The sequence below is a fragment of the Nuphar pumila genome, chromosome 13, assembly GCF_984573655.1.
Source record: "Nuphar pumila chromosome 13, dmNupPumi1.hap1.1, whole genome shotgun sequence".
NCBI classification, from domain to species: Eukaryota; Viridiplantae; Streptophyta; class Magnoliopsida; order Nymphaeales; family Nymphaeaceae; genus Nuphar; species Nuphar pumila.
Genome location: NC_143261.1, coordinates 14,871,243 through 14,899,085, shown reverse-complemented (window position 1 = coordinate 14,899,085; position 27,843 = coordinate 14,871,243). Strand labels below are relative to the sequence as shown.

The 27,843-nt window shown below is 38.3% G+C and overlaps 1 protein-coding gene across 1 annotated transcript; it reads left to right on the top strand.

Annotated features, from left to right (window-relative positions):
- The first annotated feature begins 23,373 nt into the window (after nucleotides 1-23,373).
- LOC149817868 (peptidyl-prolyl cis-trans isomerase 2) lies at nucleotides 23,374-24,176 on the top strand. Its single transcript, XM_089984278.1, has one exon. The coding sequence runs from the start codon at nucleotides 23,434-23,436 to the stop codon at nucleotides 23,950-23,952; it is 519 nt and encodes a 172-aa protein (XP_089840404.1). The 5' UTR covers nucleotides 23,374-23,433; the 3' UTR covers nucleotides 23,953-24,176.
- Nucleotides 24,177-27,843: the final 3,667 nt, after the last annotated feature.

Genomic DNA, 27,843 nt, shown 5'->3' with positions numbered 1-27,843 from the left:
TATTTTGTTATTTATTAACTGAATGCATGCTAAATATACTTTTATCATATAAGATTCATATTTTAGGGGTTTTATATTTTAATTATCTATTTTATGACTTGTTTATTTAATACATGTTAAATGTATTTTTTTTCTTATACGTGTTTTAAATTTTAGGGGTTTTAAATTTTAATTGTCTATTTTATAATTTATTTATTGAATGCATGCTAAATATGCTTTTTTCATATATCATTTAGATTTAAGGGTTTATATTTTAATTATCTATTTTATGATTTAGTTATTAAATACATGCTAAATATATTTTTTTCCCATATATAATTTAGATTTTAATGTTTTTATATTTTAATTATTTATTGAATGCATGCCAATATATATTTTTTTGTCATATATGATTTAGATTTTGGGGGTTTATATTTTAATTACTAATTTTATGATTTGTGTATTTAATACATGTTAAACGTGTTTTTTCATATATGATTTATAATTTAATGGTTTTATATTTTAATTACTTATTTTGTGATTTATTTATTAAATTCATGCTAAATCTATTTTTTCTCATATATGATTTAGATTTTAGAAATTTGATATTTTAATTACTTATTTTATAATTTATTTATTGAATGCATGATAAATATATTCTTTTTCTCCTATATGATTTAGATTTCAAGGATTTTATATTTTATTTGTCTATTTTATGATTTATTTATTGAATACATGCTAAATATTTTTTTTTCAAATATGATTTAGATCTTAAGAGTTTATATTTTAATTATCTATTTTTTAATTTATTTATTGAATGTATGCTAAATGTATTTTTTTTATATATGATTTAGATTTTAGGGGGGTACATTTTAATTATCTATTTTATGATTTATTTATTGAATGCATGCTAAATATATTTTTTTATCATATATGATTTAGATTTTAGGAGTTTTATATTTTAATTGCTAATTTTATTATTTATTTATTGAATGAATGTTAAATATATTTTTTTTGTATATAATTTAGATTTTAAGGGTTTTACATTTTAAATATCTATTTTATGATTTATTTATTGAATGCATGCTAAATGTATTTATTTCATATATTATTTAGCTTTTAAAAGTTTTGTATTTTAATTATATATTTTGTGATTTATTTATTGAATACATGATAAATATATTTTTTTATTTATTATTTAGATTTTAAAGGCTTTACATTTTAATTATCTATTTTATGATTTATTTTTCCTATTTTATTATTTATTTATTGAATGAATGATAAATATGTTTTTTTCTGTTATATAATTTAGATTTTAAAGGTTTTGCATTTTAATTATCTATTTTATGATGTATTTATTGAATGCATGCTAAATATATATTTTTATATATTATTTAGATTTTAAGAGTTTTATATTTTAATTGTATATTTTATAATTTATTTATTGAATGCATGTTAAATATATTTTTTTATTTATCTATTTTATTATTTTTTTATTGAATGCATGCTAAATATCTTTTTTTATATATGTGATTTAAAATTTAGGAGTTTTACTTTTTAATTGTATTTTTTATAATTTATTTATTGAATGAGTATTAAATATATTTTTTAATACATGATTTAGATTTTAAGTGTTTTATAATTTAATTACTTGTTTTATTATTTATGTATTGAATGCATGATAAGTGTATTTTTTCTCATATATAATTTAGATTTTAGGAGTTTCACATTTTAATTGTTTGTTTTGTTATTTATTTATTGAGTGCATTTTAAATATTTTTTTTGTCATATATGATTTAGACTTTAAGGGTTTTACATTTTAATTGTCTATTTTATAATTTATTTATTGAATGCATGCTAAATATATTTGTTCTCATATATGATTTAGATTTTATGACTTTTATATTTTAATTATATATTTTATACTTTATTTATTAAATACATGCTAAATATATATTTTTCTTATATATGATTTAGATTTTAAGGGTTTTATATTTTAATTATTTATTTTATGATTTATTTATTGAATGCAAGTTAAATATGATTTTCATGACATGTTAATGTCATATGCAATCTTATATATTTGAATGTGATCGTATGTGTATATATCACTTACATGTCTTCGTAGGCCCTAAGTGCAAAGAACACAACTCATCATGCCTTGCAAAAATATATGCACACAACAGACACAAAGAGTTTCACACGATTATGGAATGAGAATGTACTTATACTATTTTGCATGCTTGTCATTTATTTACACTTTTTAAGCATGTTTCATTTATTCGTAGGTTAGTAATTATGGGACTGAGCCTTCTTGATGAAAGTTGTTTTGCATGATTCAAACTAACAAAAAACCCGAGGTTGTAAGTCCATAAATAAATCACACAATTGTAATGCCTACTTGTTTGATTAGGGTTTATTGTTAGTCATATAAGAATTATATACGAAAACAAAAGATATAATTATTATTGAATTAACATATTGACTTGCAGTCTCTGTGACAAATATCGCGATATTTATAAAAATATCGTGAGAAATTGCCTAAAAGTTTAAAACGACAATTTCTCATGACATTTTCAATTTGTGACAAATATCATAATATTTATATTTTTAAAAGATATTTATCATGAAAATCCTTGAGATTTTTATTTTTAAGTGTTTTATTTATATTTTCTTATAAAAATTATTTTTTAATTTGTTTTTATTCCCGAGATGTTGCCAAAAAATAGATAATTTATGAAATTTTTTAAAATCTCTCAAGTTTTTTGCCTATCGTGATTTTGTCACTATGGTTGCAATATGACATCAAAGATAAGATAGCTTAGATGTCTTAAACCTTAGATTTATTCGTCAACTGTCCATCGCAAGTGGATGTCCTCTCTCAAGTTTTAGGACCAAACAAATATGGAAGCGTATAGATGCTTGGCATAGGGGTGTCCACTAAGAACGTGTTTGGTGATGGTCCAAGCAAGACACCACTCTTGTAGCAAAACAATGAATGCCAATATTGCTCAAATGCAAGAGAAAATAAAAAACTTGAAATCTTAGGTCAAAAAGTTGAAGGGGCTATTCATGGGAATTGTGGCCAACAATCAAACTAATTTCTCACAAAGTCCTTAGGTAAGTTTATATAACTGAATAATGTAATCTTATACATGAATTTTTATTTAGTATATATATATATATATATATATATATATATATATATATATATATTTGTGTATATAGATGTATTTGATCATTTCACTTATGTTTATTTGCAGGCCTTGCACTCAGGTTTTGAGAGTGTCTTCCTCTATGTAATTCATGAATTGAGATACTGTGGATATATTTGAAACAAAACTTTTTTTGCCTATTATTTGACATATATTTAAAATTGCTTATTATTTTGCCTATTAAAATATTTGTTTCAAGGGAGGCAAAATATGTATTTTTTTGCTTTTTTTTTGCCTATTATTTTTTTTTATTGTCGGTTAAAATTATGTATTTGTATATGTGAATGTTGGAGTTGTGAAAGATGTAGTTATCGAGGGTTGAAGTAAGAGATATAGTAATGTGTGCATAAAAGATTTGCATGTTGTTTCTTATAGGTTTCAGTTGTGAATGTTGAAATTATGGAAGGTTAAGAAATAAATATAGTAGTGTGTATTAATGCTTTGCATGTGTTTCTTGCAAGGATTCAATTGTAAATGTTGGAGTTATGAAGGGTGTAATTATGGATGGTTGAAATAAGAGATATAATAGTGTGTATATGAATATTGAATGATTGAAGAAATGAATGTATAAGCAATTTTTTTAGCCAATGAATGATCTGATTCATAAATAAATGAATGTATAAGTATTTTTTGCATTCAATGAATGTATAAGCAAGTTTATGAATGAACTAAAGAATAAATAAATGAATGAATGTATGAACAGTTTCATGGATGAATGAATGTATAAACATTTTTTGTATTCAATGAATGTATAAGCAAGTTCATAAATGAATGAATAAACAAATATATATTATTGAATGTATAAGCAGGTTCATGAATAAATGAATGAACAAGTATATATTATTGAATATATAAGCAGGTTTATAAATGAATAATGAATAAACAAGTATATAATATTAAATGGATGAACATGTATATAGTATTGAATGTATAAGCAGGTTCGTGAATGAATGAAGAAATGAACATGTATATATTATTGAATGAATATATATATATATATGTATGAACAAATTGATAATGAAAGATAAAAAAATTTAACATCTTTACTGGCGCAAAAAAATTTTGCGTTAGAAAAGATCACTTTACTGGCACAAAATACGCACCAGAAAACAATATTTTTTGGCATTAAAATGTACTAAAAATGTTGTGTTTATTGGCATGTATTTCATGCTAGTAGCGCAAATTTTTTTTGGCATAAAACATGTTTCAGAAAAGTGATCTTTACTGGTACAAAAATTTTGCGTGTAAGTAAAACTGCCATTTTTTTAATTAAAATTTTGGGAAAATCTCTTTACTGGTATCATATTAGTTCTAGTAAAAAGATTTATATTGGAGTAAATTTAGTGCCAATAAAGACAATGGTTACTAGTGTAACTATTTCACGCCAATAAAGACAATGCTAGTAAATACCTTTAATGGCGCTTACCTTATTTTTACTGACAGGACCTACTATGGCGCACTTACTGATGTAACAACAATGCTAGTAAATACCTTTAATGATGCTTTCCTTGTTTTTACTGGTGTGATTTTCGGGCAAGTAAAGGTGAAATTATTTGTAGTGTTGATGGGCTGGCTTCCTAGCGAGGCAAAACTCTGGAGTTGAGGACAACTTACAAGCAAAGTTATAGTTGTCAAAGAATACTAGAAGATTTTGCCACGAAAAACTAGGATCTAGAAGGGAACGTTCAAGTGCCTCGCTATGTGACATTAGTCAATCTACATGGTCCACATAAACAAATTGTAGGCCCCACATAAGATGTTGTCATGTGATTGGCTATGTCACGTAAACGGGCACTTAAAGCCCTCCCTCGATCCCAACTCTCGAGAATTACAAGAGACAATATCCTTGACAAACATATATTTGAACATATTCTTAAGAGAAAAAGTGGTAGTTGCCTACCACTTTTATAGCCTACCACCAGTTGTTGAGCTCATCTTTGCTGGCGATGTTGTCCTTGAGCAATGTTGGGATCCTATTCAACATCAATCATTTGCCGACCAGGTCTGCCTTTTTCTCCTCGTCGGTCTTTCTAGCCAGGCTCTCTGCTTTCAGGTTCACCTCGATGATCGATGCAAGCATCCCGCTCAATCTATTAATCTCATCCAAGTAGTGCTTCACCAGTGTGCTCGCGTCGAGCATGTTGTTCTTGAATGCTTCCTGGTTATTATCAATGGTGGTAAACTCGGAGGTACAGAGGCTGCTAATTCTGGGTTCAGAAACAAAGATGATAAGGAAGAAGGCTCTATAGAGGAGTACTGGTGATGGTGGGTTTCTCATCCCTTAAGAAGAAGAAGTTGACCAGCCATCGAAAAAACAAAGGAATATTTTAAGGTTCTTCTTTGGGGTCCTCCCATGTGTTTCATATCAGATCTTGATGCTCCTTAAATAGTTGTTGTGCTTCAAGCCAAGGAAGATGAGTAGAAGGACCCAACAAGCATGCAATTGCGGGTGATATCCTGATATCCAAGAAAATTTCTGGGATATTCCACCATGAAGTTACAACGTAGAGATATGATATACTCGACAAAGAATATATTACAAGATTCTAACCCCACCAAGTTATAAGAGATAATATCCTTGGCGATCAAACCAATATTTAAAACTACTTCAAAGATTGTTTCCCAAAAAATTCTTTGCAACACCTGTGTGTGTGTGTGTGTGAGAGAGAGAGAGAGAGAGAGAGGTTGTCTTGTTTGTCTTGTGAAAACAAAGAGGAAACCTCCCATGAAGTGGCCTATGTGTAAAATTCAATGGAGTGTGTTTCACTCTCTCTTTAGGTTAGGACATAACAACTTGCTCAAGACAACAATTTTGTTGGGGTGCGTTTGATTGCTTATTCATGTTTTGACGAAACAGTAAAATAGAACATGCATGGCATATATTTTGCCTATTATGTAACAACTGTACAACGTTTGTTTCAACTAGATAAGAAGTTGTGTTCCTTGTATCGAGAGTTTCACTTATATTGTGTAGGTTGTTTGGACGCATAATTATTGGGTCAGATAACTTTATTTTGGATTGTATGACCCAAATCAACGTCACCATACTAGTGTTTTGACATTTTATTATGGATTGTAGCCGCGGATATGGATCTTGGATTAGGTTTAGCCATAAAAATATTTAAAATCTGAATAATTTAAAAAAAACAAGAATTGATACATTTTTTATACATAAATACTTTATTCGACATCATATTGGATCTAATTTATCAAAAAATTATGAATTTTAGCCTCAAATATAGATCTCAAACTCGATCCAAGTACCAAAAAGTGTTTAAAATTTGTGTAATCTGACAAAATAAGTAAGAATTCATGCCTTTTTATATATAAATGCAAAAACCATAAATAAATCCTAAAACACTAAAATACAATGAAATAAATCATAAATGAAAACTAAAAAACCCTAAACTACAAGAAAAATAAACCATAAAATCAAAGAAACTATAAAATTAAATATAAAATCCTTAATTCAAACCATATTAAAAAAATCAAAGAAAAACAACCTTAAAGTGATAAAGATAAACCATGGTAGAGCTAGTTGAGATGCGGAAAAATCTATAAGGAAAAAAATTTGAATGACAGTTGATTGTGTCTTGTTTTAAAGAGATAATTGGGGTGATTAAAGATTGCTTTTATCTCCTATATTTGTAAATCATGTCTCTGAAATTTCTCTATGCATATATTTGAACATTATTCCTAATCCATGGTACAGTGTTGAGCCTTTCCTTGTGGTCGTAGGTGTAATAAGTTGATCCATGTCAATTGTAACGCCCCAAAATTTTAACTTGTGATTTCAAAAACATTGACGAAAAACCTTTCAAAGATAAGAGTTTTTACAGATAAAATCAACAACGAAAGCAATTTAGAAAGGAGCACAAGTTAATAAATTTTGGGCACGTTAGGAGTAAAATCATCATCATCTATAAACTGTTACTCAGACTAAGTACAAAACAAAACCATAACTTATTAATAAATTTTTAGTTTATTACAAAATAATAAGCATTCTTTCTCACAATCCAAAAATCTAAAAAGAACTCAAAACTAAGAGCCAAGACGCCAATAGAAAGAAGGAAAAATCTTGAGCCATGTTGCATCACGCCATCGGCCGCCTGTAAAGTCTTACTCATCACCTGCCTCTAAAATGGGTCAGTTTCATAACAAACCAGTATGTGCATGAATAGACAGTGTAGAATAAAATAAAGTATGGCATTCAAGAGATAAGCAGTTTATTTCATTAAAATCAATAAGTACAACATGTAATCTATTCTAGCAGGTGCAACATATGCAAAGATCTATTGTCCTGAAAGAGATATTCTACAGAAGATATAAACAATATTGTAAGTAGTATGAATCTCAATCATCTACAACTATTGTGAATGAAATATTCTTTAAGTTCTGATATTAACTGGCATGTGGGTACGCACAGACGCAAAACATAGAAACAATCGAGACCAATCCGGGGGTTTATTATATCAAGTGTTTTTCATTAACCCTGACGGCTGACTGAGTTCACTCATAAGGGGACGGTCAGTGACCAAGAGAGTAAATCCTCAAAAGATTCGTGGCCCATGGATGCATCCAACTTCTGCAGAAGTACCTGAGAGTTACCACCTAAGATAATTTATGGTAATCCCAATTTTCCTAAGTCCGATGATTGGGGAAGCCGAGTCATTTGCCCATGGGGTGGTTGTTAACAACTTGTCCATCAGAGTTTTTTTACCATCCACCCTCTCCCTTGGTAAACCGTGAAGGTCGAATGGACACGATGGGGGGTTCTTAATCGGTGTCCCATTCTACATGCTCTGGTCTGCTAAACACACTCGACCATTTTGCCTGTGAAGGCGAGTTGTCACCATTTATGTGATCTCAGCATTGTGTCATATGCACGCTTCGAGGTTGTCACAACCTCATCATCTAAACATCGTAACACCAATATCACATACTTATCTAAAAGTATGGTTTTACCTGTCTAAACGTACGACTATGATGAGAGAGAAATATTTAATATGTTGAAATTCATTTATTTCACACATGACATGCATTGCTCTTTGAGCATTTGCCCTATGGAGGTGAACATCATTATTTTCACTTATTTCAATAGCGTGCTCATTGCACACTTCGAGGTACTCAACGACCTTATATACTACTTATCGTAATGTATATACCGTACCTAACTCAAGGTACGTCTATGATAACAGGTTATGGGTTTCCCAAAGGATAACATCACACAATGTTTTGTATAACTTAAAAGCAGTAATATACTTGGCATGCTCAAACACTACGAAATAGAAAATCTTAAACAGGTCTTGAGATCGTTGTAGATCCAATCATTCCTTTTGTGTAACCGACTCAGGGTACAATTAGTTGCATCTAGCAACGCATAAATAGATCACAAGCTTTATAAGCAGAATTTTGTTCTCGAGAAGTCATCCTTGCACAAGGAAGCACCTCCTCTTGAGCTTTTAGTGCTTATACACAAATTTGCATATTTTTAAAAGGCGCAAAATATGATACGCACACATGCACACCCTACGAGTTTGTCTGAGGGCGGCAACAAGATCCAACATGTAATAACAAACAAAGCATCTACAGTGCAATCACAACAACAAGCAAGCACAAAAATATAGTAATAGAAATCACTGTAGAAATGAGCCTACCCATATAGAATACATCAAGCAAGTAATTTTAGAAGAGTAAGAACGAGGAAATACAAAACAGGCAATCACAAGTTATATTGCTCTACATGTATGCATGTATGAAATATCAATTGTTCTATCTCAGAATCCTTATACTTTATTTAATTCATCTAAAATCCTCGTGCAACTTTTCCCTACCTCGGGATGTTACATCACTGCATGGGCCTACAAGTGTAGGTGATACGGGTCTCAGGCCGCAGAGCACGAATGGGACCCGTTGCGTAAATCTGCAAAAGTGTGAAAACTTAAAAGGTTGCAACCATACTAAAGAACAAAAAGAGACAAGGGTACAACCCTTGTCCGACCATCAATCACTAGTGAAAGGACAGGGGTGAAACCCTGCCCACCATTCTACTGGTTACCCTAAGAGGGGACAATAGCAAAACTGCCCTGTCGATGGAGAGCCTGAATGGCAGGGGTTGAGGCCCTTGTCATACAGAATCTGACGAGTGGCAGGGAACAAGGCCTCTGCTTACCAGAAAAATATTGAGCAGCAGAGGCCCAAGGCCCCTACTTGACAAACCTTGAATGGTAGGGGCTGAGGCCTCTACCTGACGGAACTAAACGAATGACAGAAGCCAAGGCCCCTGTCTGACAGACTTCAAATGGTAGGGGGCGACCCCTACCTAACAGCGAACGGTTGGGGCTCGACCCTTACCTGAATAAATAGCGAGCAGGAGGGGCCTCAACCCTTACTTGACAAAACAACGATTGGCAAGGGCTCAGGCCCTTGTCTGACAAACTTTGAATGCAGGGGGGGGTCTGCCTAGCAGAAACAGTGAAGAAGAGGGTGGGAGAGGACGGCAGGGTCTGCCGACCTCCTGCCAGCCTTCTGACATCACAAAAAAAAGAGGGAGAAGGTGCAACAGAAGGTCGCCAGCCTCCTGTCGGCCTTCCGACAAAGCCATGAAGAAGAGGAAGGTGCGACAAGGGGCCATTGGTCCCCTGCCGACAAAGCCATGAGCGGGAGGGCACGATAGTGGTTGGCGGCCTCTTGTCGGCCCTTCAGCAATAGAGGAGAAAGAAGACAGGGGGAGGAGAAGCGTGCAACAGAGGGATGTCGGCCTCCTACCGGCCTCCCAGCGAGCCAATAGAGAGAGGGAGGAGAAAAAGAAGTAGGAGAAGAAGAAAAAAGAAAGAGGGGGGGGGGGGGCATACCTGAAAGGTCGTCGGCGACGATGATGGTCAAACGTAGGGAGCGAGAGGGAGAAGGAAGAAGGAAGAAGAAATAAGGAAGAAGGAGAAGACTCGAGAGGGAGGTGTGGGTGTCCCCTCCTCTTGTGTGCTCTTAAAGGCACGGGGGAGACACCGATTCAGGAAACCCCCAAAGGGGTTTCCATTTTTGCAGAGGGGGAAAAACGCAGACGCCCACAATTGCGTTAAATTTTTTAAAAGGAAAAACCCTAAGGGTTTTCTCAAGGCTCGGTTTGGGTCTGGATCCCATCCGGGTCGGGCCCGGATTCGACCCAGGACTGGATTTTTTTTTAACATGGATTTTACATCCTACCCCTCTTAAAAGAATTTTGTCCATAAAATTTTATTGCATTCAAGACTCAAAGTACAAGTCGGGGTACTTTTCCCTGATATCATTCTCAGGCTCCCAAGTACATTTGTCAATCCCATGATCTTGCCACCAAACCTTCATAAAAGAAATGGTCTTCGATCTCAATACTTGATCACAACGATCACTAAACTTCACCGGTCTTTCTTTGAATGTTAAGTCCCCTCGAATGTTCACATCATCGTAGTAAATGATATGTGATGGGTCATGAACGTACTTCCTCAGCATGGACACATGAAAAACATTATGGATCTGAGCGTACTAAATAGGTTACGCCACATGATAGGCTGCTTCTCCAATTCATTCTAAGATCTTGAACAGTCCGACATATCTAGGACTTAACTTTCCCTTTTTTCTGAACCGAAATACGCTCTTTGTTGGGGATACCTTAACGAAAACCATCTCACCACTCACGAAGGTAAGCTCTCTTTGGCGTCTATCTGCATAGCTCTTCTGCCGACTCTGAGCGATATGGAGTCGTTCCCGAATCATTTGCACATGTTGAGTATAGTGTTGCAGAACTGTAGGTGCCTCTTCCCTTCATTCATCGACCTCATCCTAATAGACAGGTGATCGACAAGGCCTCTCATACAAAGCTTCGTATGGAGCCATCCTGATGCTAGCGTGGTAATTGTTGTTATACGTAAACTCTGCCAGACTGATGTGAGAATCCCATTCTTCCTTCTAGTCCATCATACAAGCTCGAAGCATGTCTTCCAAGGTCTGAATTGTACGTTCTGACTACCCATCAGTCTGAGGGTGAAATGCAGTACTACACTTCAGCTTTATGCCCAAAGCCAGCTGAAACTGCCCCCAAAATCTCAAAGTGAGTCTTGAATCACGATCGAAGATAATCGAGACCGAAACACCATGCAGTCTCACAATCTCTCTAACATAGAGATCTGCCCGACTTTCCAGCGACTGGCTGAGACAGATAGGTAGGAAGTGAGTAGACTTGGTGAGTTTATCAATGACTACCCAAATCGCATCATGCTTCTTCCGCATTCTCGGTAGACCGACTATGAAGTCCATGATGACATCCTCCCACTTCCATAGTGAAATCTTCATATGCTACATTACTCCATCGGGTATCTGGTGCTCGATCTTGATCTGCTGGCACATCACACATTTCGAAACGTACCCAACCACATCTCATTCCATACCGTTCCACTAATAATTCTATTGTAGATTCTTGAACATCTTCGTGCCACCAGAGTAAATAGTATATCTAGACTTGTGGGCTTTCGCAAGAATTTCATCCCTCAAGACCGAGACATCTGGAACCCAAAGACGCTCCTTCAACCATATACTTTCATCCTCTTTCAGACAAAAAGGAGTATCTATCAGTAGCGCTTAAGCCTTCAGCTTTTCGTAGCGTGCATCCGTCTTTTGTCCACTAATGATTCTAGCCAGTAGCTCTGGTTGAGCTATCAGATTGGACAAACCGATTGAACCCTGTGTGATCATGAAAGGTTCCTAAGAGGCTAGGTCTTTGACCAACTTCCATCCAACAAATAAGGCGTTAATCAAAACTTTGGGTGTCATGCGGCTGAGGGCATCAGCCACAACATCCGTCTTTCCAGGGTTGTAGGAGAAGGTGAAGTCGTAATCTTTCAAAAATTTGAGCCAACGGCGTTGTCTCATGTTTAATTCTTTCTGCGAAAATAAATACTTAAGGCTTTTATGATCGGTGAATGCCTTAAACTGCTCTCCATACAAGTAGTGTTGTCATATCTTTAATGCGAACACAATCGCAACTAACTCTAAATCATGAGTTGGGTAGTTCTTCTCATAAATTTTAAGTTGCCGAGAGGCATAAACGATCACTTTCCCATTCTGCATCAGCACGACCCCTAAGCCTGACCCAGAGGCATCAGTATAAATCACGAATCCACCTTTACCAGAAGGTAAAGCCAAAATTAGAGCACTGGTAAGTCGCTCCTTCAATAACTGAAAACTCGCCTCGCACTTCTCGTTCCACACGAATCTAGCCTCTTTCTTCAGCAACATCGTCAGAGGTAACACAATCTTAGAAAATTCTTGGATAAATCTTCTGTAGTATCAAGTTAATCCGAGAAAACTTCTGTAGTATCAAGTTCTTCAGTTGTTGCCAACTGAGTACAACCTCTACCTTTGCAGGGTCCACGAACACTCCTTCCTCAGAAATAACGTGTACCAAAAACATAACTTCTTCAAGCCAAAATTCACTTTTATAGAACTTGGCATACAAGCGTTCTTTTCGCAAGCTCTCTAACATGATGATTAGGTATTCTTGATGCTGCTCTTGACTTTTTGAGTACACCAGAATGTCGTCGATGAACATGATCATGAAGGAGTCCAAAAATAGCTTGAACACCCTATTCATTAAGTCTATGAAAGCTGTGGGGGCATTGGTAAGTCCGAAAGGCATGATTATGAACTTATAATGCTCGTATCTGGTCTGAAAGGCTGTCTTAGGAATATCATCTTCCCTAATTCTGAGTTGATGGTATTGAGACCTAAGGTCGATCTTCGAAAAAACTTTAGCCTTTTGTAACTGATCGTACAGATCCTGGATACCCGACAACGGGTACTTATTTTTTATCGTGGTCTGGTTGAGCATTTGATAGTCGATGTACAATCATAAGGATCCATCAATCTTCTTTACGAATAGTACAAGAACTCCCCAAGGAGATACGCTGGGGAGAATGAACCCCTAATCCAATAGCTACTGCAATTGCTTTTTGAGCTCCTCAAGCTCGGTTGGCGCCATTCTGTATGGTGCTTTAGAGATTGGTGTCGTACCTAGTAGCAATTCAATATTAAATTCTATCTCACGAGGCGGCAGAAGTCTTGATAGCTCCTTAGAAAACACGTCGGGATAATCGCGAACATCCAGCTCACTGGTGGGAATAGGCATCGAATATGATTGGATAACACTAACCAGGAAGGCAGTGCATCCCTTTCGCAAGTAGTTCTGCGCTTTCAGCACTGAGATCATTCGACTTGCTTGCATAGGTCTGAGAATTATAAATTCCATTCTCGGAAAGCCTGACGAGGATAAAACGATCTTGCCATCACGATAAAAGATCTTGGCATGATACTTGTGCAACCAATTTATGCCTAGAATGACATCAAATTTTGTCATCTCAAGCAGGCAAGTGATGCCCTGCCACAACTACGTCCAAATCTGGTATGTAAGTGGCGCAGACCATGTGCTTACCAATAGGGTTATACACGTCTAAAGCATTGTCAAGTGATTTTACAACTATATGTAATTGTTCTATAATTTTTTCTAAAACAAACGAGTGTGTAGCACCACAATCAAAGAGTGCAAAAGTTGATTGACCAACAACAAGAATGGTACCTTTTACGAGATCTCCTTTGGTCAATTGCTCAACCGTGGCTGCGTAAACTCGACCCGACGCCTTCTTGACATAGCTTGACTGCGCTCGCTGCTGTTGCTGCTGAGGTGGTCGAGGAGGTTGAGATACACCATCAGTTCTCTTGAGGTCATCCGTTGCTTTCTTACGGCAGTCACATATAAAGTGACCCATTTTGCCACAATACAGACATCTGCCAGTCTCCCGTAGACAGGGTTGTCCACCATGGGGCCTCTTGCACCTGAGGCAACTATCTTCAGAAGGTTGCCTGGGGGTGGGTGGCCCTGTTGACGTTGGTGCTTTGATGGACGAAACTGCTTCTTTCCTTTTTCGGTCTTCACAGGTAATGGTGATCGCTGCCCTAGGCCGTCGAAGTGAGTCCTCTTCTGATCACCACCTGTCGCAGGCAACTTCTTCGCTTAAGCGCTCTTCGAATGCTCCCAATCCTAGTTTAGTAGAGTGGCTACGCTACAATCGCAGAAAAAGTCGCGGGCATGCTGGTGAGGACCCGGTGCCTGAGTCCTTCCTTCAATCCACGAATAAACTTCCCAGCCTGCTCGTGGTCATCCTCGAACAGGTTGGGACAGTAGTGCTTCAACCGCTAAAATTTGGCGATGTACTCACCCAGACTCAAGCTACCTTGACACAGCTCCAAAAATTTCACCATCTTCTTTTTCCTCGCATGAGGAGGGAAGTAGTTTCCTAAAAAAAACCTTCGAAAGGCCTCTCAAGAAATCACCTCAACACCCGAAAACTGTACTTCCTGAGTCGTGTCCCATCATTTGTGTGCATCGTCCTTCAGTCAGAAGGACTCGAACATCATCTTCTTATCGTCGGGGACACACAAGACTTGAAACACTCGTTCCACCTCCGTAACCCAACTCTCTGCCATGTCAGGGTCAACCTTGCCAAAGAAGGTAGGAGGGTCGAGCTTCAAGATTTTTTCATATGTGGCGGTTGGTGTACTCTCAGTAAAGGAAACCTGATCCTGCTGTGGGTGAACCTGGCTCTGAATCGCCTCTGCCAGGGAGTTGAGGGTATCCATCATGAATCCTCTCTGCTCGCACGACTCATTAGCTATGTTGTTGCTCGTGCTTCCCGTCATCCTTAAGAAGTAATCAAGAGTAAGGCTCAATATGCCATGGAAACACAAGAAAAACATAAGTCTTTATTAAGAAAGTCGTTCATTTCAAATCCAGCAGTGCTGATACAAAAACAAAAATGTTTTATTCAGCAATGATAAAGGAGTTCACAAACTCCATCAACACTTGGCAGGTGTTACCTTCCTTTAGGAATGAATAGAATATTGCCTAATATATTCTTTTTTATTGCATGTGCGCCTGAATCTGTGCTTAGAGGTGAAGGGAGGTGACTCCTCATAGGAGGTCTCCTTTCCGTAGAGGGGCGTCGTTGGTATATATTTCGGTGAGCCGGTACTATAACTTGATAAGTCAGTTATAGGCATGTATGTGGGTGATACACCTCCCGTTGGGTCTACTGGATGAGGTGGCTACTCGCCTGCAACTGAAATTATGATCTCGCCGCCGTGCTCTGCCTTGAGGAGACAGACATCCATGGCGTGCCTTGAGTTCTTGCAGAATACACACTTCTCTGCTACATCAGAGGGAATGTATTCTTCTGATGACTCTTGTGGTGCCTACTGGTGCTCCCGAACATGCGAATGTGTGAATCCACCTTCTTGAGCATAAACTTCAGCCCACATCGCTGCCAAAGGTATTTGGTAGGTGATCGGTAGTGGAAAGCCATGATCATCCATAAAGGTAGGCAGGGGTGGGCGGTTAGCCTAGTAACCAACCCCGAACATCCCATGTCCTCCCCTTTCCAAGAAGGAGCCCCTCCTCCTTACAAAGCGGCCCCGCAATCTACGCACGCCCCTACTGTGACTACCACTAGGACCAGCGAACATATTCATCTTTTGAGCCATACTACCAACAGGAACAAGAATACAATCTAAACATGCTATACAATATCAAAGACTTACTTACAACGCGATGAGATGCTCAATGGTCAAGATTCACTTCTTTCTGATTTGACTCTAATACCAAGTTGTAACGTCCCAAAATTTCAACTTATGATTTCAAAAACATTCAAGAAAAACCTTTCAAAGATAAGAGTTTTTACTTTTAAAATCGACAACAGAAGCAATTTAGAAATGAGCATAAGTTAACAAATTCTGGGCATGTTAGCAGTAAAATCATCATCATCCATAAAACCGTTACTCAGAGTAAGTGCAAAACAAAACATAACTTATTAATACAAATTTTAGTTTATTACAAAATGATAAGCATTTTTTTCCACAATCCAAAAATCTAAAAAGAACTCAAAACTCAAAGCCAAGTCGCCAACAGAAAGAAGCGAAAATCTCGAGCCATGTTGCATTGTGCCATCGACCGCCTGTAAAGTCCTACTCGTCACCTGCCCATGAAATGGGTCAGTTTTATAACAAACCAGTAGGTGCACGAATAGACAATATAGAATAAAATAAAATATGACATTTATGAGATAAGCAATTTATTTTATTGAAAGCAATAAATATAATATATAATCTATTCTAGCAGGTACAACATATGCAAAGATCTACTGTCTTGAAAGAGATATTCTTCACAAGATATAGACAACATTGTAAGTAGTATGAATCTCAATCATCTACAGCTATTGTGAATGGGATATCTTTAAGTTCTGATGTTAACTGACCTTTGGGTACGCATAGACGCGAAACGTAGAAACAACCGTGATCGATCCGGGGGTTTATTATGTCAAGTATTTTTCATTAACCTGGATGGTTGATTGAGTCCGCTCTTAAGGGAACAGTCAGTTACCAAGAGAGTAAATCTTCAAAGGCATTCATGGCCCATGGATGCAACCAACTTCTGCAGAAGTACCTGAGAGTTACCACCTAGAATAATTTATAGTAATCTCAATTCTCCTAACTCCAATGACCGGGGAAGCTAAGTCTTTTACCTGACTCAAGGTACAACTACGATAGCAGGTTATGAGTTTCTCGAAGGATAACATCACATAATGTTTCATATAACTTAAAAGCAGTAATATACTTGGCATGCTCAAACACTACGAAACATGAAATCTTAAACAGGTCTTGAGATCACCGTGGATCCAATCATTCCTTCTGAGTAACCGACTCGGGGTACAATTAGTTGCATCTAGCAACACATAAATAGATCACAAGCTTTATAAGCAGAATTTTGTTCTCGAGAAGTCAGCCTTTCACAAGGAAGCACCTCCTCTCAAGCTTTTAGTGCTTGTACACAATTTTGCACCTTTTCAAAAGACATGAAATATGGTACGTGCACCTGCACACCCTACGAGGCTTGCTTGAGGGAGGCAACAAGATCCAAGATGTAATAACAAACTCAATATCTACAGTGCAATCACAACAACAAGTAAGTACAGAAATGCAGTAATAGGAATCACTGTAGAAATGAGCCTACCCATATAGAATACATCAAGCATGTAATTTTAGAAGAGTAAGAACGAAGAAATACAAAACTGACAATTACAAGTTATATTGCTCTACATGTACGCATGTATGAAATATCAGTTATTCTATCTCAGAATCCTTATACTTTATTTAATTCATCCAAAATTCTTGTGCGACTTTCTTCTACCTTGGGATGTTACGTCGCTGCGTGCGCCAACAAGTGTAGGTGATACAAGGCTCGGGCCACGGAGCACGAACGAGACCCATTGCGTAAATCTGTAGAAGTGTAAAAACTTAGAAGGTTGCAGCCATATTAAAGAACAAAAAGAGACAAGGGTACAAGCCCTGTCCGCCCATCAATCACTAGTGAAGGGACAGGGGTGCAACCCCTGCTCATCATTCTACTGGTTACCCTAAGAGGGGACAATGGCAAAACTGCCCTGTCGATGGGCAGTCTGAGCGGCAGAGGTCGAGGCCCTTATCATACAGAATCTAACGAGTGGCAGGGGCCCAGGCCCCTGCTTATCAGAAAAATATTGAACGGCAGGGGCCCAAGGCCCCTGCCTGACAAACCTCGAATGGCAAGGGTTGAGGCCTCTGCCTGACGAAACTAAACGAACGACAGAGGCCAAGGCCTCTATCTAACAGACTATAAATGGCAGGGGCCTCGGCCCCTGCCTGACAAACAACAAATGGCAGGGGTTTCAACCCCTGCCTGACAATACAACGAACGACATGGGCCTCGGCCCCTACCTGAAAAAATAGCAAGCGGCAGAGGCCTCGGCCCCTACCTGACAAAACAACGAACGGTAGGGGTCGAGGCCCCTGCCTGACAAACTTCGAATGGCAGAGAGGGCCCTGCTTAGCATAAACAGTGAAGAAGAGGGAGGGAGAGCATGGCAGGGGTCGATGGCCTCTTGCCAGCCTTCTGACGACGCAAAGAAAAGAGGGGGAAGGTGCAACAGGAGGTTGCTAGCCTCTTGCCGACCTTCCGGCAAAGCCAGAAAGAGGGGGAAAGTGCAACAGAGAGCCATTAGTCCCCTGTCGACCTTCCGATAGGCACAAAGAGAGCGAAAGGGCAAGACAGGGGTTGTCAGCCTCCAGTCGGACCTTCGACAACATAAGAGAAAGAAGACAGGGGAAGGAGAAGGGCGTGGCAGGGGCCACCAGCCTCTCGATGAGCCAACAAAGAGAGGGGAGAGAGGGAGGGCGCTGCAGAGGCCGTCGGCCTTCCGGCGAGCCAACGGAGAGAGGGAGGAGAAAAAGAAGTAGGAGAAGAAGAAAAGAGAAGGGGGGGGGGGGTACCTGGAAGGTCATCGACGACAGTGGTTAAACGCAGTGAGCGAGAGGGAAAAGGAAGGATAAGAAGTCTCGATAGGGAGAGGAGGAGGAATGTAGGGAGGTGAGGGCGTCCCCTCCCCTTGCATGCTCTTAAAGGCACGGAGGTGGCGTCGATTAGAAAAACCCCCAAAGGGGTTTCCATTTTTGCAGAGGGGGAAAAACGCAGAGGTCCGCTGCTGCGTTAAAATTTTTTCGGGTTCGGGTCCCGTTTGGGTCGGGCCCGGATCTGACTCGAGTCCACATTTTTTTTAAAACGTGGGTTTTACGTTAATACTCTCTCTCTCTGTTACTGTGAGTGTCTCACTTACAATCTTATTTTCATGTGCAAGAGTTTTCTTGCTCTTAAACAAACCTTATAGATCACATATGTAGGTTATAACCCAACAAAAATACCTAAAGGATGTCAAAAAAGTGTACTTTTTAGTCATTATGAGTTAATGATGCATGTAGGAGCAAAGTAATGCATATCTAGGTTCACTTTCTTTATTGGATCATTTGAGATCCATTTAGTTTGAATATTTTCTTACTTTTGAATCATTCTATTGGATACTGGATCCTTATGCTCGATTCATATCTTAATTAAGATAAGTTTTATCATTTTAAGAGTTTATCAAAATAAGCAGTGTACTTTGATTAAGATTTGAAAAAACTCATCTATAAAACGATATTGGACCTCCTTGATGATCAATTACTTAAAAGAGATTGGCATGGTAACTCACAAATATTGTAATATATATATGTGCATGTCTCCACACATTTGTGGACCTCCTTGACTATCAGTTACTTAAAGGAGATTGATATAGTAGCTCATGAATATCGTACTATATATATGTGAATGTCCTCACATTTATGGACCTCTTTTTATGATCAATTACTAAAAGAAGATTCATATGGTAGCTCACAAATGTCATACTATATGTATATGAATGTCTCCAGACATTTGCAAACCTTTTTAATCACTAGTTACGTAGATTCACATGGCAATTCACGACTGTCATACTATATATAAGAATGTCATCGCACATTGATGGACCTCCTTGACGATCAATTACTTAAAGAAGATTTACATGGTAGTTTATAACCGCCACACTATATATGTGAATGTTCCCACTCATTTGTGAACTTCCTTGACAACCAGTTATTTAAAAGAGATTTGCATGGTAGCTCAGTTACAAGTTACAAAGGAGATTCACATGGTAACATGCAAACCTCATGAGGTTCGGTAGTGCGAATGATTAAAATGTCTTTAAAAAGTCAGGCATTTGCGAACTTGGCATGGGCGGATTCTTTAAACTGTGGAGTATTTTGAGAAATGTGTAATTTTTTGGGTACAATATGGTCAATTTTTGGTTTATTTGGCAGGAATCATAACTTGGTCTATGTTTTTTGGTCCTAAAAATGTGATTTTTCAAGCCATGAAATTTTGGTGTATTATTGTCTATTTAATTTTGAAGATCTTAAAATGTTTACATTTACTTTGTACACGATCCAAAATTTATTTTACACTAAAATTGTATTTAGATCATATCTGTAGAGTTTGATCCATCAAAAGCGTCGAAAATTATGAAGAATAATGTGTTTCTATTAAGTGGGTGAAGGTGTAGGGGAACTGCCTGTCAACTCTCTCTCTCTCTCTCTCTCTCTTCTGTGTCTCTATATATAAAGAGTGTCGTCTCTTCCACAGTGACAAAAGTTTAAAATGGTGGCCAATTATTTTGTGAGAAGTTGAAATATTTTGTTTTCTCATGTGTTTAGTGGCAGCATAAATAAAAATAATAATAAAAACATGTAGATTAAGTGAAAATTTGAACATATAGAAATTGAAAAAGTGTTTTCCACAAAATATAGTCTGAGAAACACAAAATTTCCTATAAAGTTGCAATATTTTTTAAAAGGTAAAAATATCATTGTATTTTAATCATTTAAAATGGTTGGCATGACATCACAGTAATTTCATGGCATCTTTTTAAATTATTGCTATTTGGCACCATGGTCTTTCCTAACCAGTTTAGGATTGAGGCTGTGATTAATGCGCCAATTATTTTCTCGATGTTTTATGAATCAAAAAGTAATTTTCAGATACCTAACTTTCAAATTTCCTGCCGTACTTAATATATCCACCGTATTTCTCACTCTTTTAAAAATTTTGCTGCATTTATCATAAGTTAATATTACCACACTACACCCTTATTATGTTTTTTTTTTCTTCCTTCAAAACATCCTAATTGCTCACTTTTGTCAAGCATCTAAGATTATTATAGGAAAACAAGATCTTTATTTGCCATCAGTTTCATCGCTCTAGGCAAAGAAATTAGGATGAGCTTAAGGGTAAAGTGCTCATTTAATGAAAAGCTTTAATGGGAGTTAACTCATGGATTATTTGCTTAACCTAATTTAAAAGTTGTGGTTGTTAAAAAATAGAAAAAAAAAACATTGTGACTTATTGTTTGTCATGTCTATCGCATATAGACTTTTTTTTTTGGATTTATAACCCGAAGAAACCGCACCAGGCACGAAGACCTGGTTGTGCTGGCTCAGCCTGTCATACCTACCGTCGTCGTGTCGGCAGCGTAAAACTCCGAGGGTAGGACCCTGCCCCCAGGACCTATGCTAGGCATTGGCTTGCGCAGAGGGGCGACGCCCATGGGAACTGAACCTTGACTGTCCCTCTTGCAGCCAAGGCCCCCACCCAACTAGGCCAACCCCCCTTGAGGCCTATTGCATATAGACTAATATAACCTTTGTCACTCTTCCAAAACTTTAATAGCAATTAGAATATAAGAAAAAAGATTAAAGGACTAAATCAACTTTTTAGCAACAACTTGCTATTCCCCAAAACTCATTGAGCCTAACGATGCCAGGGCATTCATGATCAATTCACATTCCACTGCAAAACCGATTGGTGTGTTTGTTTTTCAAACAAGTTTATTTGTTGAAATTAACAGAGTTACAAGGTTTGGAGCAATGACAGGGGTGGGCAATGGGCCGGGCAACGCGGTGGGCCAAGCCGACCAGAACCACCATGGACCGAGTTTGGGTCAAGGTTTTAAGACCTGACCCATTAGCTACTTGGCCGAAACCCAGCTATTTATATACATGGTCGGGCCCAGGTCAGCTTTTGGACTACCAGGCCGACCCGGACCTAAGCTACCTAACAATTTCAATAACTTGATAACTATTACTATTTACCTAATTAGTTGCATTAACTATACAATAAATAGAAGGACAATTAGCTGGGTGCATTAATCTTTCATTTAGTTCATTATTTTAGGTATTATAAAAATTAATTTATAACCTTCATTTGAAAATAACCTATAAATGGGTTTGAGCTGTGTTAGACGGATCTGCTGGTCCAGTGGGCCAATGGGATGGGTTATGGGCTGCTCTTCAAACTCGAGCTCATTAAGAACCGGGGTAAAACCCGACCCATCAATAAATAGGCTGGGCCGGGCTGGCCCGATGCCCACCCCTTGCTATCGGCCCCAATCCAGCAAAAATTGTGGGCATGATGAGAAGATTTGGCATAACATGGTAAGAACCAGATCAGGCTATTTGGACTTCACCGTCATGAAAAGGGTACTAAACACCCGTCTGCTTGTCATGGAAAGTGGGCACTTTTCACGGAAACACATCGATGTCCGTGTGTTTTTGCGGAGCACAAAATTTGCAAGCAAACATGAGAATGCTGATTTGCCTCGATGAGCATGCAAAAATATAAGCACGACCCCCATTTTTCGCAAAAAAGCATTCCTGTGAGGGGTCCGATTCTCTTTCCGCAGAAGAGGTGCCGCAGCTTCCTCTTTCCTGACATGCAAACGAGCCCTAAGGGTAGAGGTGATCATCTTTAACATAGAGATTTTCCCTCAAAATCCATGTATTACCCATCCGCCAATACGTGAAAAGCCAACACTTTCATATGAAAAAAACATCTTTTGCCATGCATCAGCCCCCTGGGTTCCAAGATAAGATCACATGCAAAAGAAGAGCCCCCGAACATAACGTTAGTTTCTCACCATTAAATCCAAAAACAAAGTAGTTTAGATTAAACTTCTTATCAATTGGCACAGTGGGCTTGGGGGCCTTGGCTAGACGGGCAGTCAAGGTTCAATTTTCATGGGAGTTGTCCCTCTTCGCAAGCCCACACTTTACATAAGCCTCGATGGCAGGGGTCCTAGCCTCGAAGTTTTATGCTGCCGACAGGACACGACGACCCTAAGTATGACAGGCTGAGCCAATGCGATCAGGTCTTCATGTCGAGTCTCGTTTTTTGGAGTTATAAATAAAAATAAAAAATAAAACTCCTTAACACCAATTAGTTGAACATTGCCGTGTGAACAATTATTAAAGATAATCCCTTATTTGGTAGTGAAGAGATTGGTTTTAAAAAAAAAAGACTTATCGTGAGAAGAGGAAAACCACATGCTTTGGGTATAAGGAGGGATTAAAGGGCAAAATAGAAGTTATAAAAAAACAATTAAAAATGATGTAAAAACTAAGGAGAAAAAGTAACTTGGTAAAGAATCTTTATCGCTTTTCTCGAATATTCCTTCTTCCCACAAACCTAACCAGCTCAGGTCAACTCTAAAACCCTAGTTAAGTTAAAACCGGTAAGGCACTGACCAGGGTTACCCAAAACCCTAAGTAAGAAAACACTAAGCAATTCCAGATTATGCCACATGGACAAAATCGGCAGCCAGGAATGAACAAAGGCAACGTAATAACCCCATCACACCCCTACATAAACCATGGTGGGGTTCCGTCCGAGCCGTATCCACGAGATCGCAGCGTCGCCGTTTAACCGAAACCCGTCTAGGCAAAGATGGCCGGAAACCCCCGCGTGTTCTTCGACATGAGCATCGGCGGAGCCCCCGCCGGCCGGATCGTGATGGAGCTCTTCGCCGACGTGACCCCGCGGACGGCCGAGAACTTCCGTGCGCTCTGCACCGGCGAAAAGGGCGTCGGCCGCTCCGGTAAGCCTCTCCACTACAAGGGATCCACCTTCCACCGCGTGATCCCCAACTTCATGTGCCAGGGCGGTGACTTCACCGCCGGAAACGGCACCGGCGGCGAGTCGATCTACGGCGCGAAGTTCGCTGACGAGAACTTCATCAAGAAGCACACCGGCCCGGGCATCCTCTCCATGGCCAACGCCGGCCCCGGCACCAACGGATCGCAGTTCTTCATCTGCACCACGAAGACCGAGTGGCTCGACGGAAAACACGTCGTGTTCGGTCAGATCGTCGAGGGAATGGAGGTCGTCCGCGCCATCGAGAAGGTCGGGTCCTCCTCCGGCCGAACCTCCAAGCCCGTCGTCGTCGCTGACTGCGGCCAGCTCTGAGGGTGGATCCCTTGCTCGTTCGATCGGTTGGATCTCTAGATTAACCCTAGCTCTCTTTCCTTCCTTTTTCTTTCCCATTGTCGCTATCTTTTTTCTTTTTCTTGCCGTTCTTAGGGTTTATGGTTTCCTCTGTAAGGGGTCTGCTATGTTGGGTCGGCCGCCGTGATGATGACACGGTGTTTTTTTTACCTAGATTTTCTTCCGAAATAATATGGTTTTTTATGGTAATTTACGCTCGATGATGTTGATGATGCTTTGAATGTATCAAATCGGTTTATGGGAAGGATGAAGGCGTAATGATCGAATGAGTTAACTATTCTAAAGTGGGTTTTTGGATTGATCAGGTTTTGATGAGCTAAGAAATCGGTTTGCGGCTTCATAAACTTAGTGTTAGCCGATAAAAGTATCTTTTTCCTAGAGGATGACTTCAAGTATCTAAGTACTCGCAAGGCAGCTTTATAGTGCAGGATCTATAGATCTTGCATGAACTAGCTCCAAGCCTAGACTGAATACACAATATCAAGACATGTTACTGTCTAGTGTATGAGATGCCCTACCAAAACATTGATATCTGGTGGGATCATCAAGAACATCATCTGGTATAGTGAGGTGCAATTTCTCATCTATGCGAGAATCGACTCTGGTTTTGCCCCAAGAAGACCGTTATCAAATAACATGTCTAATATGTGTTTTTTCTAGCTTAGAAATACCCCGCTAGATGATCTTGTCACTTCAATGCTAAAAAAATACTTAACCGCCCCGCCCCAAGTCCTTGAGATGAAAATGTGAATTCAAAAAGACTTTGATTGCTGAAATTTCAGGCTCATATCATTCTCAGTGACCAAAATGTTGACATATATCAATATAATGAGAAATTGAGATCTGGTTTGTTGTGTGAAAAGAGTATAATTGGCATTGGATTGTACAAATTTGACTTCTTTCAAAGTTGATAATAATTTGGTGAACCAGTTTTTAGAAGACTGCTTGAGTGTAGATAAATAAACTTATTCATGGGGTGCTAGGTGACATTCACTGGCTGCTCCTATTAGACAAGGAGAGCCCGTTGGCAATAGAGACCAACAAGCTGGGTTAGGCAAACCCCTACCAATTATAGAACTATACCATTGGGTTTTGAACCTGCAACGTCCCAACACAAGGTGACGGGACTGAAGACCCGTTGGTAATCCAGACCAACAAGTAAAGCCACACAAATTGGTTAACGGTAAAAATTTTGATTAAAGTCCAAAATTTCTTGATATGAGCCATAATTTTCTTGAAAACTGTCACATAAGAACCTCTCCGTTATTTTCTTATATTGTCCTTTGAAAATTAGCAATACCCGTTCATCTTCACAATAAGAAATGGGTGAATATTTTTCTTTTTCTTTTTTTTTTCTTCAAAGGCAAGCAGGGTTAGGCAAACTCCTGTAAGATCATATGACCATATAAGCGACTGCCATAGGCCAATACAAGAGACATGTCTCTTAGGGGATGAAGGGATTTTTCCCATGGTTGTATTTCAAAACTTGAACCCTTATGTCTATAAAATACAGTGAAAAAAGAGTATGAAATATACGAACATACATTCACATAAAGTAACAATAGTTACTAAAGCGTTGAAATAAAAGGGTTGACTCCTTGACGATTTCAAGGCGAAGCCTTCATCCTGCTGCAACTTCAACCTCGTGCAAGGTCACTTCCAAACATTGGTATCGGAGCGCGGGTTGTGCGGGTTTGACAGATCCCTATCGGTGAAAGTGTTCACGCTGGTATTTTTGCATCGCCATCATCGGAAAAAGAAAAACAAACAATTAAAAAAGAAAAAATAAGTGATTAAGGTCAGTCTTTTTTTTTTGCATTATCAAACAATGATAAAAAATCACCGTTTGGGAAAACCCGGTTTATCGAAATATATATATATATATATATATATATAAACCTTGAGAAACCGCTCTAGGCTCAGAGACGATTTTTGTTCATTTTAGCGTAGAACTCCGAGGGCTTCGATCGACCACAGGGAGTCGTTAGCTTCGGCTTATGAAAGGGTGAAACCCTGGGATTTGGACCTAGACCGCTCGTTAGACGATCTAGGCCCTATCCCCTTACGCCAAACCCCTTGGGTTAACTGGTGAAGTCGTGCAGGTGACATCCACTCCGACGAGTCATCGTTGAGAATATTAAAAAAAAAGAGGGGAAAACAAAATGGGCGACAACAGCTAGTCCCTTATGGACGAAGGCATCGTGCGACGACTGTCGGGTCCCGTGCAGTGTCCTACAGCCGACAGGTAGTCGGGTGCCGTGTGCAGCACTTGGATTGACCGCCTGCAACGACAACCCTCTGGGAATCGTGCAGGCACCGAGGAGGAGTCCGCTATTCCGACGGAGGTTGTCGATTCCTTGAGGGAGGAACAGGGCCTCCGACTTGTCGTAGGTGTTCCAGCAGAGGGACTGGCACAGGCCGGCCCTGAGCCCGGGCGACACCGACAAGAGCTCAATGTCTATGTGTGTCGTCGGACAGACCGAAAGATGTCACCCGAGGTGGGCGTCGTGAGCTGCCGCCTGACCAACGCCTTGGTCCATTTGCAACGGTAGACAAAAACAAAACAGAAAAAAGGTGGAAGAAGAAGGGGGAAAGGTAGAGCCTTACCTGCGCGTCACCGGACGGGCCAGAGGAAGTTGCTAAAGATTCCAACGCCACTTCGACGGGCAGCAGTGAGCTCCCTCTTTTTCCTCAAATTTCTTTTTTTTTTAACAAAAGGGAACACTAATCGGGTTCCCCTTCTTTTAACATATAAGGCTTAATAAAAAAACAAAATTTCATATTAAACTTGAAATTTATTGTAAATTTAGAAAACTACAACCAACTTTTCTAAAATTACAGAAAAGCAATTTCATTCTTTTCTATTAAACTCAAAAATTTCACAAATATTAAAAGGCATTGATCTTTTCTGAAATTACAAAAAGAGGGTCAAACCTTTCTGTTTAACTCAAAATTTTCTATTTTGAGGTTTCTATTTTCGTTTTTTGCTTAAAAAGGCTTCTACCTTTCTAGAAGTTGCATAAAAGAGGTTTATCTTTTTTTGATAAACCCAGAAAATTGCATAAACAAGTTTTTGTGATTTTGTTTACACACAACCTCTTTTAAATACTTTTTGAAATTGCAGAAAAGTGGTTCTAAGTTTCAGAAAACCACGTGTTAATTATCTTTGTCAAAAAATGCTTAAATTTAACAATTTTTGTGAGTTTCTTGCATACTTAAATATTGTATTGCATGATAAACTAGTTTAGAAGGATTAAAACTAGGTATATTTACATATATTAGTTGAAATATACTTTATTAATTCTAATATTTATTTATAATTAGGAAAATGGCAAATCGAATAGTCATAGCTGAGTTGTCTAAAATCGTAAAACTCAATGGGATGAATTTTGGAATGTGGAGAAGAAAAATTAAATATCTATTGACACATGACAAGACTCTAGATGTATTGAACAATGTAAAATCTTCATTAACTTATAAATCGACTGAAGAAGAGAAGAAAGCTCATAACAAGTTTATTGAGGACAATCAACTTGCTCGAGCAACTCTTCTAACATTTATGCAAGATGACCTCATCCGAGTATTTAAAGATTTTGACACTACGAAGAAAATGATGGAAGGAGTAAGAAAAAAGTATGATATGACTTCAGAAACCCTTATTTAACATTTTCTAGAGCAATACAACTCTTGCAAGATGAAAGAGTTAGATAACATGGCCGATCATGTGAATCGAATGTTGGTAATGACTAAGGACTTAGCCATAGCAGAAAATGATATTTTCGAGTGCATGCAAATCTTCACCATATTAAATAGTCTTCCTCCCACATGGAAGATGGTGTCGATTGCCATGAG

Bases quoted from the DNA above. Each gene is read 5' to 3' on its own strand.
- LOC149817868 (XM_089984278.1), top strand. From the start codon at position 23,434: ATGGCCGGAAACCCCCGCGTGTTCTTCGACATGAGCATCGGCGGAGCC.